General features: G+C 36.1%; 1 protein-coding gene across 1 annotated transcript in view; it reads right to left on the bottom strand.

Moving 5' to 3' along the window:
• Window positions 1–13,749, bottom strand: part of ERC2 (ELKS/RAB6-interacting/CAST family member 2) — a 283,564-nt gene that overhangs the window by 114,808 nt on the left and 155,007 nt on the right. Inside the window, exon 15 of the mRNA XM_041462495.1 lies at window positions 2,312–2,447. Within this exon, the coding sequence (XP_041318429.1) occupies window positions 2,312–2,447 (136 nt within the window). The remainder of the gene's footprint in view (window positions 1–2,311; window positions 2,448–13,749) is intronic.

Genomic DNA, 13,749 nt, shown 5'->3' with positions numbered 1-13,749 from the left:
CAAATACAGTCATTACATCAGGCCAGAGAATTTTAGGATACACTTTTCCCCTAACAGCTCAATACATCATTCACAAATGTAACAAGCACACTGTAGACACAAGCAGTTAGTGTTATAAATGCATATAAATGCAGTGTTTCTACTAAAAGCAGTAGAAGTTATTAAGAGCAGTAAGAAAAGGTAGTCAAGCCTCTATGGTTTACTAAGATGTTAATTAAACATTTCTTGAAACACTACCTAATACTGGTTTTAATTAGCAGATGCATAGCACTCCTAGATTTTTTTCAAAGTATATCACGTGTGTCACAGCATTTGTCTCCCCAAAAATGCAGCCTCATTTAAATCCTTAGATCACTGCTGTTACTTTTTACACAAGCAAACTCCATGAAGAAAGAAAGGTTTTCTTTTAAAAATTATGAAAAAGATTCCTTTCTATACTAAGGCTAATTGACTGGAGCTTTAGAATTTGTTTGGCTTTTCAACAAGTCAATCACCTGCTTATCAGATTCATATCGCAAGACTTGATGCTCTCACCTAGCATTTGTAATTACCTTACACATATAAAACAAATAAACTGTACCAGTGGAAAACTTTAACAAAAATACATTCCTATCAGCAGAATAAATGTACATCAGACATGTCACCTGCACTGTGACATGACTATTCAATGTCACAGCATTTACTTTATTTGCAAGATTCACTACATTGTTTTTGTGAGCAGCAAAACCTCGCAAAATCTTGCAATCCCAGGGCAACTCAAGCTTCCATGCACTCTTCAGTGTTAAGAAATGCTTGAGAAGAAATAAGCCAAGGAAACTGGAAGTATTTGACAGAGGAAATACAACAACTGTTTGTAGCAGCAAACTGATAACAGCAGCTGATTGCCTGTATGGCAGAGAAGGCAGGATCACCCCTACCAGCAATCCAGCAGCACAGACAACCAAGGCTCCCTTTCTCCTGCTCTTCTTGCAACTACTGGGAATGTAATATATTATCTAATATATATATTACTGAAAGTAATATGCTGAAGGACATAATTTAAAAATATTGACATTTTAAGGCATAGTAACAAGAAATAAATGTTCTTGGTTAACTGTTTTTCACAAACTGTTCTTAATATAAAGATACTTTACAGGAAGTGAATGGAACAGAAGAACTGTACACCAGACAGGTATTTTCTTTCTCAATTCAAGCCATTCAGCCACACCCCCTCCATTTGCTAGACCCAATCTCATCTCATGAGTAGAAATCTCCAGGTACAGCAGTTACATCAAAGATCCTGAGAATGGCTTCTATTCTCCAGTCATCACCCCACCATAATGCATTTCCAAAGAAATACTGAAAAATAAACTTAATTTATTCTCTTTACTGAACCACTATAATTTCAAGTAGCTGCTCAACACTGAAATTTTATTTTTATATACCAAACTGGCAGACCAAATCCTTCACAAGCTTTTATTGCTCTATCCTGTGTAGTGGAATGCATGGTGATGCAATCAGTATGTAATGACCAAGGCTGTAAAGTAAACGTAACACTGCACAGATGCATAAATAATGTATCATTTCCTGAACTTGATTCTGACATAAAGCTTCACCAACACAAGCCTAAAGAGAGATGTGGTGTTAATTTTTCCATTTTGCATATAGGAACACATGAGAAATACAACCATATGAAGCAAGAGAGGGTCAAATTCCATCCACTGGAAATTTTCCAGAAACACATTATATTAACCAGATCAAGGCAAAGTTGATATTTTGCACTGTAAATTGCCTATAAACACCGGGCATGGAGACACTGATGTTGTCAACAGAAATCAGCACTTCTCTTCGTGGTTTTTCACACTCAGATCTCAGAGTACTTCTTAAGTCAAGCATCAAATTTGTGGCCTTGAATACAAGTTCCCTGGTATGTAATGCATCACTTAAACAGATCAGTTTAAGAACATTCATTTCTCAACCACCAAACTCAGTAACTTGCAAACTGTAGAAATTCTCCAGGAATAAAGTTCAAAGCCTATCTGAAGCACAGAAGCTATATACTTGAACCTTTTCTTTCCAACTGTAAGAAAAAAGAGTTGCTGATGTAGTAACTGTGCAGAGGTCTTCAAATTCTATTGGTTTTTTTTTTCCTTAACTAAATAGTAAATATTTCATGGATACAACTGAGGTGAACAGTGCATCCTCTGGTAGAAAAGGAAGGAACCATCAGCTCTTTGTGGGCACAGACTCTTTACACACTCTGGAACACACACACTGGAACAGAAGTGTATTTTCTTACATAGGTTTAAAAAAAATTGAAAAATAAACTCACTTGTAAATGTTGAGAGTTGTCAGTCATATTGTCCTCTCGCCTACGAACTTCTTCCAACAACTGTGCATTCTTCTTTTTCTCCAATTGCTGATTGTGCTTCAGGTTGGCAACCTTCTTGTTTTGGTCCTTCATATGTCTAAGAATTGCACACACACACCCATTAGTGTTAATGACTGCAACCACTTCCTTTGCAATAGAGATTAATTCTGTGACTACAACACAGGACATTGATTCTCCAACAGACACAAGTTTTCAAGCATCAGTTGCAACAATAAAAGTTCATCTTGTTTTCAAGATGGCATATCAAAACAGCTTTCAATTATAGAGTGGTAGAGCAATTATTTGGGCTGACAAGATTTCCCCCTTTTTATAATTTCCTCACAAAAACACATACATATTCTGAGCTCTATGCAGAAAAATTGTTGAAAGAGGGAGATTATCCAACAACCCTTACACACTCTGCATTCAGGAATAATTTTAATAGGTGCTTCAAGTGTTAATATCAAAGGAAGCAGAAGGTGACAGTGATGACTAATGTACATTGTGAAATTATATTTTTTAAAAGCTGGACTACAAATACAGTGTTTAGGCGGATTAAAGTGTGATGGAGTAGGTCAGGTCATAAATATGCCATGAAGAATAAAGGATGCCTTTACAAATAGCTTTGTACATGACAAGATCATATCTATCATTTGCTGTAATGGGATTTCTTTCTAAAAAAGATAATCAACAAATCAATTTATTAACCATTCCTAAGGAAATGAAACAATCTTTGCCACCCTTACATGTTCTCTTTTGTTAAGACTGTATTAATAAAAAAGAATTAATTGTTTCAATTTTAATTATCTTTTATTGTGGATGTTATTAATGAAGTTACCAGAAGCATTTCTGAGATTTAGCATACACCTTTTTAATAAAGAAGGGAAACTAATTTTTTTCTGTCAGGTAATGAAAACATATCCTTGCAGTAATACTTCCTACCTGCTTGAATTCTTACATATTATTTTCCAGACTTTCTTTGACATGAAGGAATTTGTTCCCTTTTATCTTTAAAACATAAAAGTCACGTGCAAATTCCTAATGAGATCTACTCACTAATCCTATTGTGGCAAATGAGGAGAATATTATTCAACGCCCAAAAGGATCACTGAAAATCCCTCCTTTGCTTCCACATCAGCAGCAGTGGAAAAAGTTCTATAATACATTTCTTGCACATATTTTATTACGCTAAAGAAACTGGGTCATTCCATATTTACTTCTATCACTGGTTTCTTTGTCCTACCAGTGTTTTTTTCACTATTTATTAATGATCAAAAAATTACAGTCAATTTGCAATCAATAAATGTGCCATGGTATTAAAAAGTCTTAAAAGACACTTCATGTAAAAGTTTCTAAGTATAGCACATTAGTGAAAATCCAAACAATGACAACTTTTAAAAAAGTACCATAAACTTTCCCAGGAAGAAAAGAAATGGACAACTAGTTGAAATATAGGTAATTTTCTTGCAGCTCCAAGTGAAAATCAGTTCCCTGTCATAAGTCTGTCTCATAATTGTAAGTACAGACTTACTCAACATAAAACCAAAATGAATATCAGAAAAAAAACACTTCCACAACTTCATGTACAAATGCATTTGGCAGAAATTTTGGTGGTGCAATATGGCTTTGTGCTGTTAAAACATAAATTGGTTTCCAATCTCATGTTGAGTAAATGATAAAGTCATTTGCATTTAATCTCTATAAGAAGCTCAATTTATGCCAAGGCTAGCTGCTTCTTTCATCACCCGTGCCTCACACAACTTCCCATTTCAGCTTCTCTAATACCACACTGAAAAGCAGAACATGGTAAAGCTGCAAAGGAAAAACATCTGGTGCCTGAGATAGGCAAAATCTTGAAGAGAAGGAAATAAAAGAAAGCTCTGTGGTAGACTCTCTTTATGCCAGAACTGGTTTTCTGTTCATTATGGAAATGAACAGAAAATGCTACAGTTAAAAAGCCCAGCTGAGGATTTTTCTTTAGACTTGCATTAAAAGACTGGGGAAGTTCAATGCAGCAAATAAGTACAAAAACATATTTCCCACCAGCTTTTTTTTTTTTTTTTAAATAGCAAATATCAAATACAATCCAGTAGAATTTTTGAGTTGCTTGCTCTGTTATGTTTTCATGTGGCTCTACTGTTTCTAAAATGCTTTTGAATAAAATAGAAGATTAGGATAAGTAAAAAGTATGTATGAGAAATAGAAAAATATTTGGGAACAGTACCCAGTCAGGATAAAATATATGTCTTGACCATAGAGGATATATGATAAAATATTCACATAGCTTACTAGTAATAATGCTGATATGCATAGTTATGTCTACATTACTTTTTATCATGTGGAATTCATTTCATTTGTTCTGCTACACTGCCTGAATTTAAAGACCAGAAAATTCATTAGACAGAATAAAATAAATAAAAGACTACTGCTTAAGACACATTCCTTTAAAATCTGAAGTGTATATTTTAGGGGTCTGGTCAATAGAATTCTTCTTACCATCACAAGTTAATAATTTTCTGCTTATGTAGCATTTTCTGGTAGTGTAATTGCCCCAGAGCAAGAAGGTGAAATCCACAGCTCTCTCATTCTCCACATTGTTATACTTCATTTTGAAGTCAGGCATCTATTCTCTTTTTGGGTTAATTTTATTATCTTGTTATCATTATTATTATTTATCTATTCTCTTTCAGGTTAATTCTTTAACCTCTGAGCCAGACATTACAGTCATCCCAAGCTATTTAAAACCCACCACTCTGCTGCATTTGTGATTTTACAAATTTCACAGAAACCTAGCTTACAACCCAGTTCTGAAGCACCCAAGCCCACAGTACACTGAAATAGTGCCAACACTACACTTGGCTTAAGGAAATTATGTTGTGAGCTCATAAATATTTAAGAAACAAAGCAGAGAAGAAAAGCAGCAGAGATGACTAACTCTCTGCACAGATGCTTCATCTTGGCCAAACATTAAAAAGTAGGATTAATGACAGTTTTTCAGATAACAAATTTACATTTGTTTGTGTTCCTATGGTTAAAGCCAGTCAGCAACTCTTATAGAATATCTAGCAGCTTAGGAACAAAAAAGAACTCAGAGTGAAACTAAACTGTCTTGAAAACAGAGCTAGAATATAAACATACCTTGAATAGTGCAAAATAATTATTTAAAAAATTAAAAAAGGAAATTAGTTCTGTTCTGTTTCAGAATTAAAAATTAAAGGATGACATCCTAGGCATCTCCTGACTCTTTTGATAATTCAGTATCAGAGATATGAGGATATGCAGTATCCAGCAAACACCCCATGCCATATAAATATGACATACCCACAATAGTAGCAGTTAATAAAGAAGAGATGAACACAGGAAAAAGAAATAATTCTAAATAAAATCTTATTCTTTTAGTACATTAGACATTATCTCACTCCTAAAGAAGAGAAAAAGATAATATAAAGTAACATAACTCTTCTAGAAGCTACAACTCATTAAGTTTATTAATTTGTTATTCCTAGATTAACTAAATTAGATTACCTAGACTACCATTGATTAACATTGCTCTTAATTGAATATTAATTCTCCTTAAACATGAGACTCCATAAAAATCAGCCTCTTCCTGAATCTTTCTGATTTGGGATAATTTTTATATTCTCAGCACACAGAACGCTCCACAGTAATCAATTTGCACCTCAACTGGGCACTAGACTTAAACTCTAAACGACAGCAAACACCTCTGTTTTCCTCAGCATCCAACAATTTGTTGAGGAAAGTGGCCTCAGAATGCCAGTGCTGGAGTCACCAGACTTCAGCAGCTCTGATTTCTCTGCTGCTGAAGAACCATCCTCTACGACTGCTAAATATTTAGATACACTTGGTGTATCACAGATCCAAGCATGACAGGAAAAGACAAAACATCCTCAAGGAGTCCTTCAGCTTTATCTCTTATGACATCCAGTCCAAAGGACTTAGAGCCCATCAATCTTCCTGAGCAAACAGCAAGATGCCCTTACCTCAAATGCACTTTTCATTCTATTTAATCTTTTAACTGAAATGTCTCTGCAGCAAACAGACATCAGTGCCATGGAGACCCAGAGCCTGGGTCAGCAGGAAGTTAAACAGCAAAACAGTAGCGCCACTTAGTTCCTGCTGGTATGAGTATAACTCTAATGCCTACTCTTTAACCATGTTTGGAGCTTTTCCTTCTTCTGGAGTAGCACACAAATTGATCTTGCAGTCTAACTACAGGACATTTAATTCCTTCAGTTCAAATTTTTAAGACGAATATTAAACACTAAGTTTTTGCAAGTGAGTAGCATTCAGATTTTATTTTACAATAGTGTGTGTTGTCTAACCTCCAGTGCTTTCATCTCTGATAGCTATAGAAAATCACACTATTTCATTAAATTCCCTGCTTTAATTAGCCACCTGGGTACCTTGGCCACAAAGCTGGTAATGTCAGCCAAAAATAAGTGTTACATGTTAGTATAGCCTTTACTCTATTTCATAAAGGTTTTTTTGCCCTCAAAGCATCCAAAAAATGCAGACATGCAAAATACTCCCAAGAGCAAAATCTGTAACATTTTCTAAAGGAATATGTCTCTGCAATAATTTTAATCATTTTAAACAGCATTGCATTGGGACCAGCTGTCTGCAAGTCAATCAAAAAATTCTCCAGTGTGTTGGGAAGCTGTGCTCCTCAGCAAATAAAAGATTAAAAAATCAGAGTGCAATGAATATTTTCAGGGAAACAAGCAAAAAAAAAAATCAACTCCAAACCAACCAGATCTATTTTATGAAATATGATTTAGTCAATCTATATAAAATAAGAAAGCATCAAAATGTGTTTTAAAATTTAATATAGTACTCTTATTTTAAATGAACAAACATCACCCAATGTTCGAGGCAGGCACTGAGTATTACCATCATTGTTACTCGAAATTATTATCTCTTTCTCCTTTATAAATAGTCCACACTTTTACAAATAATTCATGTATGTGATCAATGAAACAAATCTTAACATTTTACTGGGTCTCAGCAGCTAGTCATGCAGAAGACCTGATCCTGTAAATCCCAATCATGTGAATGTCCATTCCAAATGACATTACTTCAGTGAGACTCGGTGGAAATATTCCTAGCAGTTCAGTTCTCACTGTCTTAAGAATGAGAGTCCAGGCAGGTGCTCCACTGAGTCATGACTAAACCAGCATAAGGGTATGCTTCAAAATTCAGGTCTAATTTCGTTGAAATCCAAAAGCTAGAATTTTATTAAGACAGAAGCGACTTAAGTACTGTTTCTAGCATTTCCATGGAATACAAAAGCATTTGCTACTACCTATCTCTAAACCTAAAAAACAAAGCTGGGTTGGACATGGAGAGACTAAAATCACCACAAGAGATGTTAAGAGGGGTACTGACAGACACATTCCTGACACAAACAAGGACACTGTTTATTCACTTACAGCCCAGAGATGGATTTTTCTGTAGAAAATAGATATTGTCAGGATAAGAAAACCTCTACCTGTGACAGGCTGAATTTTTGATATAACGAAGAAAACAAATCCCAAACAAAAGCAATTTTTTCTAAAAGAAAGCCCTCATGCTTGACTGCTGAATTGATTTTATAAGCTAGACACAGTCACTCTAAGTTTTATAATATGATAATAAAAAACTAAGCAGTGACTTTCTGTGCCGTCATTTGCATTTAAAACTTTCATGTTGTTTTTTTTAATCAAGACATATAACCTAAAATTATTAGTGTCCAAGACATCTTTTAAAATCTTGCATCTCCTTATTCTTAGCTTTTCTTATTTTTCTTTTGTTACTAATACAATTGTCACACTGATAACATATTAAATACCTTACATGAATAAACAAAAGCAACTATCGCAATGATTAAGAAATTAATTTGTCTATCAGATTTAAACATTAAAATCAGAAATACTCCTAAAATTCTCTTTTAAAAAGCTGACAGACTACAGATCACTACATAAGTATGGGGCAATCAAGTGTTTTGAATGAAAACTTCTTAAGGGAGAAATAAATAATAAATAAATAATCAATCCTTGGTTTTGTTAAACATACTCAAAAGAAAAAAAGCAAAATTAAGAATTTTTACATGTCTGTTGTCATAAGGGCCACATCACTTTTGAGGAATACTTCATCCCAAATCTCACGGAATTCCTTTCTTTGCATATCTGACTAACCAATTGCCATTCTATAGAAAAAAATCCTGTATATCCTCTCTCAGCATTGCCCTTCTTGCCCTCATAATTCCAAAGCAGAAAATCTAGCAGACCTTATTCCCCTCTCTTTTCCTTTTCTCTTTAAAAGAACTACATTTTCCCCTCTCTCTTTCCCACTGAAAAGGAGTAGAAGCAAGACTTCAGCTCCCTTTACAATTGCTTAAACTTCTAACCTGTGTGACAACATAATCTATAACCCCACAAAACTTAATTTTTAAATGTGGTAGTTGATCCCGTAACTAAAAAAAAAAAAAATCCATTCTACAATGACATAAAGGGAAGTAGCCCAGCTTCCTTAGCACTTCTATTATCATTTGGGATGAGAAAGCAAGCTTGACTGGATGCCCCCCAGAGAGACAGGAAAATATTATCAGCCTGTGGCTGGATCTCCCCTGCTGCCAGGAAGGCTAACGGGACATGAAGAGACTTTCCCACAGGAAAGAAGCTTATGAAAACTGAGCAAAATTCTGGTGCCTTTTGAGCAAGAGAATTTGGAGGCAGGTAATTGTCTCCGGTTAACCTTCACCATACTGACTTTATCTTTAGCTAATAAAGGCCGGTATTTTCCACATGCCTGAAAAAATACTATCATAACAAATTAATACTATCTCTGACTGCAGAAGGATGCTTGCTCTTCTCTCTGCTATTCACCTGATGCTGAGACTATGGCAAAGTCCACATCACAGTTCATCTGCTCATCAGAACTGGCAAGTACCCCTCTGTGTTCTCACCATATCTCTTTGATAGAAAGAATGGAAAGTAAAATGATCAACACAAACATGGGACAAAAAAAATCACCTAAACCAAGTAATATTAAAATAATTTTAAAATATCTTTAAAAAATTAAATCCTATATCCCTAATTCTCCAGCTGAATGCATCATGCCCAGAATTAGCAGCTAAGATAAATTAATTTTAGTATATTCAATGTTGTCATTACATTCCCAGCTCTTGTTACTGACAGGTTACATAGCTATTTCAGTTCTATCCTGAAGGAGCAGGCTTGTAGCCCACAGAGACCTGTAAGTCTCAAAAAAAACCCTTCTTCCCATCCCCTTACACTCCTCCCTCTTTTAAATCTCATCATCTCAATTGCCTGAAGGCTGGCTTCAGGTTTCTTAATATTCATATTATGACAATTTTTCAGTGAGACAATTGTTTTGCCCCCAAATACACCACAAAACAATATTATTGTCCTGGGACAACCGAGAACTCTGCCTGGTAGAAATCAAGCGAGCGTCACACAAGTCACTGAAACATTTCTCACCTCACAGGCAAAAATGTGGGAGGAAGGATTTACCTAACACACACTCTGGGAAGTTTTCCAAAATCTTTATTTAAGAAGTGTTTAGTCTGACACAGTTCCCTCCAAAGCCCTGGAGAGAAGCTAGAAATATCCACGTGAGGATAACGCATGAATGAAAGAGACGTACTAAAATCCTGTTCCAAACTATGGTTCATGTCACTTTGTTTCAAGGCAGATCTGCACTGCAACCACGGAAACTCCGACCCAGCACTGCTGTCTTCCTCAGCACATTCCTGCTGGATGACACTTTACATGAACATGTGTGAAATTCGTACCAGAAGACTCATCTGTCACACATCTCTCTCCTACACCCAGGATTGTCGTGCATTTTCTTCTGATGTTCTTCTTTAAAAAAAACCAAAAAGCACTGATGACAGCACGCTAGATGAGAAGGATATTTGATCTGATTTAATATGGCAATTGCTTGCTCAGCTATTTTATTAGTTGAGACCATTAGCAATAACTGTAACCAGTTACTGGAAATAATTTGTTGCCAGAAACTTGCAACCAAGAAGTTGCAGCCCTGCTACTGGTCCATCAGGTCCTTCCCAGCTGTAGTCCAGAAAAGCTTTGTTCTTCAAACTACCAAACTAACAAAACATCTCCACATAAACAAACAAACAAACAAAAAAAAAAAAAACCACACCACAGAAAAAGCAGCTCCTGACTCCAGTTTTTCTTTGCATCCAACTGCTCCACAGCATGTCCAGCCCAGCCTGACAGCAATCACGATCACACCTCCTCTGCAGCACTCCATGTTTCATTGCAACCTCATTCTGGATCAAATCTTTTGATTGCAACTCCTCGCTCACCCTAGAAGTTCTCAGGATCAATTCAGCCATTATCATCCAATACGTAAATCAAGCTTTCCATGCTTTTGCAGTAACTTCTTCAGACCTCCAAATAAATCGGGTACACTATGTATGATTCTTGTTCACACACACAAACTTCCCCTTACTATAAATTCAGATCAGGCATGTTGCTCCTGCGCTGGGAAAGCAAACAATACCAGTGGAAGGAGTGGTTCCACCAACAGCCCAATTCCTAAATTTAGTACCCCTGTCTCTTTTCAGTAACAGCTTTTTAAGGGCAAGCTGTGCTATCTCACAAAGATTCTTCACCACACACCCCTGTACCGTGCACAGGGAATCCTGACAGCATTGAGCCCAGCAGACACCAATATCCCCAGGGAGTGCTCTGGGGCTACTTCATGCACAGGTTCAAAAGGTAGAGAAATCTGCCCTCTGGATCTTGCCTCTGAGGAAAACTAGTGGAGGCAGCAGGTCTGGAGAAACATAAGAAATACTGATGTCTTCAATCAGTAATCATGAAAGGGAAGAGTAACAGTGCCTTCAGTTCTCTCTTTCCCAGTACAGAGTTGTGATGTCACATCCAACCAAATCCAAAGCTGATATTTTTCCTTCAGTGAGGTAGAGCTCTTTCCTCCTCATATCCACTTCATTCTGCATAACCATTTACTTTATGGAGTATTTACCCTCCAAATCAAATCTCAAAAAAACCAAATCAAATTACAAAATATCCTTCCTTATTTAAATAATTCCTTTCTATTTTAACCTTTGCATGGCTTTCAGCAAACTGAAAGGGAAAGTCCAGAACGAGGCTGACAAGTTCAGTAGTGAGAGGGATGGAATTGAAGAACAGTGCAACATCTTGTCCCAGGGCCCTGTTTGTATCTTTATTGTTCATCGTTATGATTTCTGCTTATTTTGTAATAAATTATTTCCTTTTTTTCCCTTAAAGTAAAATACCAAATAAATAAACTTTCTACTTCACTATTTCTTAAAAAATGAAATTTACAAAAGTTTAAAACCTCACATAAAATCATCTAAATCCGTATAATCTCATCTCAAAATGTCATCTCTTTCAAAATGTTTAAATGCTAAAACATTGGTTCTGCATGTGTAGCAAACAGACTAAAAGAGAATGACATGTCAGCAATCTGCCTGTTATCCAACATGACAACTATGCTTCTCACTCAGAATAACCAGTCTCTCAGAAGAGTAATGTATATCACAGATTCTCTCAGTTTTCAGTAGTACACTATCTCCATTTCTCCAGGGACATTATCTTTGAACAACATATCACTCTGCCCTTGGAACCATCAAACTGACATTTGACAAAACCGTGGATGGCTTGTAGGTTAAATTTAAAACTCCATTGAACCTTCCCTTGCACATCTCACTGAGCTCTGGCCTCCCATAGAAACAATTAGGAAGGCCAACATCAGAGCTGGTGGGAAACTTTCTAGCACTGGTCAGTACAATTCACAGTGGAAAAAATATCCATCTCCTGCTTAACTGCAGGAAGAAAAGTGTGGGGAGTGTATAACCTGCTGTAACCAAAAGGTGTGGGGATGTCACTGTACTGATGGTTGTACTCTGAATATTCTTATCTTGTACAGACAGGTGCACATGAGGGCATTATGCCAATATATATGATTTTCTTGTTAGCCTACCACCTTTTAAAACAGATGCAGCATTTTTCTAACCATAAAAACCTCATAGGAGTATGGATGACTAAAATGACAGCTAAGAACATACTGATCAACAGAAATTATGGAAATTAATAGATCTGTTTCTTAAATTAAGTTTTGACCTTAATGAAGATTCAAGCTGAGAAAACTTAACACTTCACTGAATACCCACAATAAATTCTAATCATACTCTACAACTTATCTGGGACTCTAGGGATGGAAGTTGGCAGGGTTATGCAGACAGTTTGCTTCAACAAGGTCAGTTGGCTTTTTAGGTCAATAAAACATAACAGAAATTGCACCTCCAACTGCTGAACAAATGTTTCTGCATACCAATCATTGAATTCCAGTGAAATCAACCATAATGACAACCACATAGCATAATGGCTTACTTTAGGCTCTCTTGAGCCAGAGAGATTTTCAATCAATGTTGAATGGGCTCTGATAGAAATGCAAAGTGGTCACATTCAGACAAGAATTTCATCTTGGCCAACTCCATAATAAATGGATTTAATTAAGTAAGAAAGATAGAGGAAAGATAGATTCTGAAAATAAATTGTTGAAGTATTTTCACAATCTGGGTGTAATAACTATCCCTTCAAGCACATAAAAATGTGCTTGAAGTAGATAGACAGTAAATTTAGAGTTCATCCAATTCTTTGTGCAATCGATAAGCCTCAAATTTCAGAAACAAAACTTTTCAGCTGGAAAGTAATTTCTGATTGTGACATGTACTAAAGGGCATCAGGAGGAAAAAGAAGTCTTGGCATCTCTTTGCAATGAGCCATCTTTAGCTGTGCAGTTTGATGGCATCCCTGTCAGAGACTTCTCTGACATGTCCGAACTGTGAATTGTGCTTGGTCTTGACTCTCCCAAGAGAAAACATCAAAAAGATCTTTTAAGACTTTGCTACCTTACAATTTACAACCACCTATAAGCATGAGAAAGAAAATTAACACCAGGGCCTACTAAGAGAAAAAAATGTCAACCAGATCAATTTTTGCTTCCAACAAGCACAACGAGACATGTAATACTTGAAAAGTTTACTCAGAAGCAGTGTGCAAAGACAAATGCCAGCTAAACTAATCTACAACCTGGAAGAACTTAAAACACAAACCTGACTAGATGAGGTTGCATACAAACACAGCACAAAAGCACATACAGACGTGTATGTCTGTAACTTTACAGTTATGTGCTGGCCCAGAATCTGGCCAGCAAAAACAGCTACAAGCTTCTGAACCACTGCAACTCCTCATATTCTGTTTGTAAGTAGTAAAAGGGGCAATGGCAACATTTTAAGAATAAGTCTCTGATCTTTGGTATAAATCTCTCTGTATCAATTGTCACTGTTCATTACCTGGTGCGTT

This window comes from Pyrgilauda ruficollis, unplaced genomic scaffold, assembly GCF_017590135.1.
Source record: "Pyrgilauda ruficollis isolate IOZ18807 unplaced genomic scaffold, ASM1759013v1 scaffold10, whole genome shotgun sequence".
In the NCBI taxonomy this organism is placed as follows: domain Eukaryota; kingdom Metazoa; phylum Chordata; class Aves; order Passeriformes; family Passeridae; genus Pyrgilauda; species Pyrgilauda ruficollis.
Note: the sequence above shows the minus strand (reverse complement) of the source record. Positions and strands in the feature narration are given on the sequence as shown.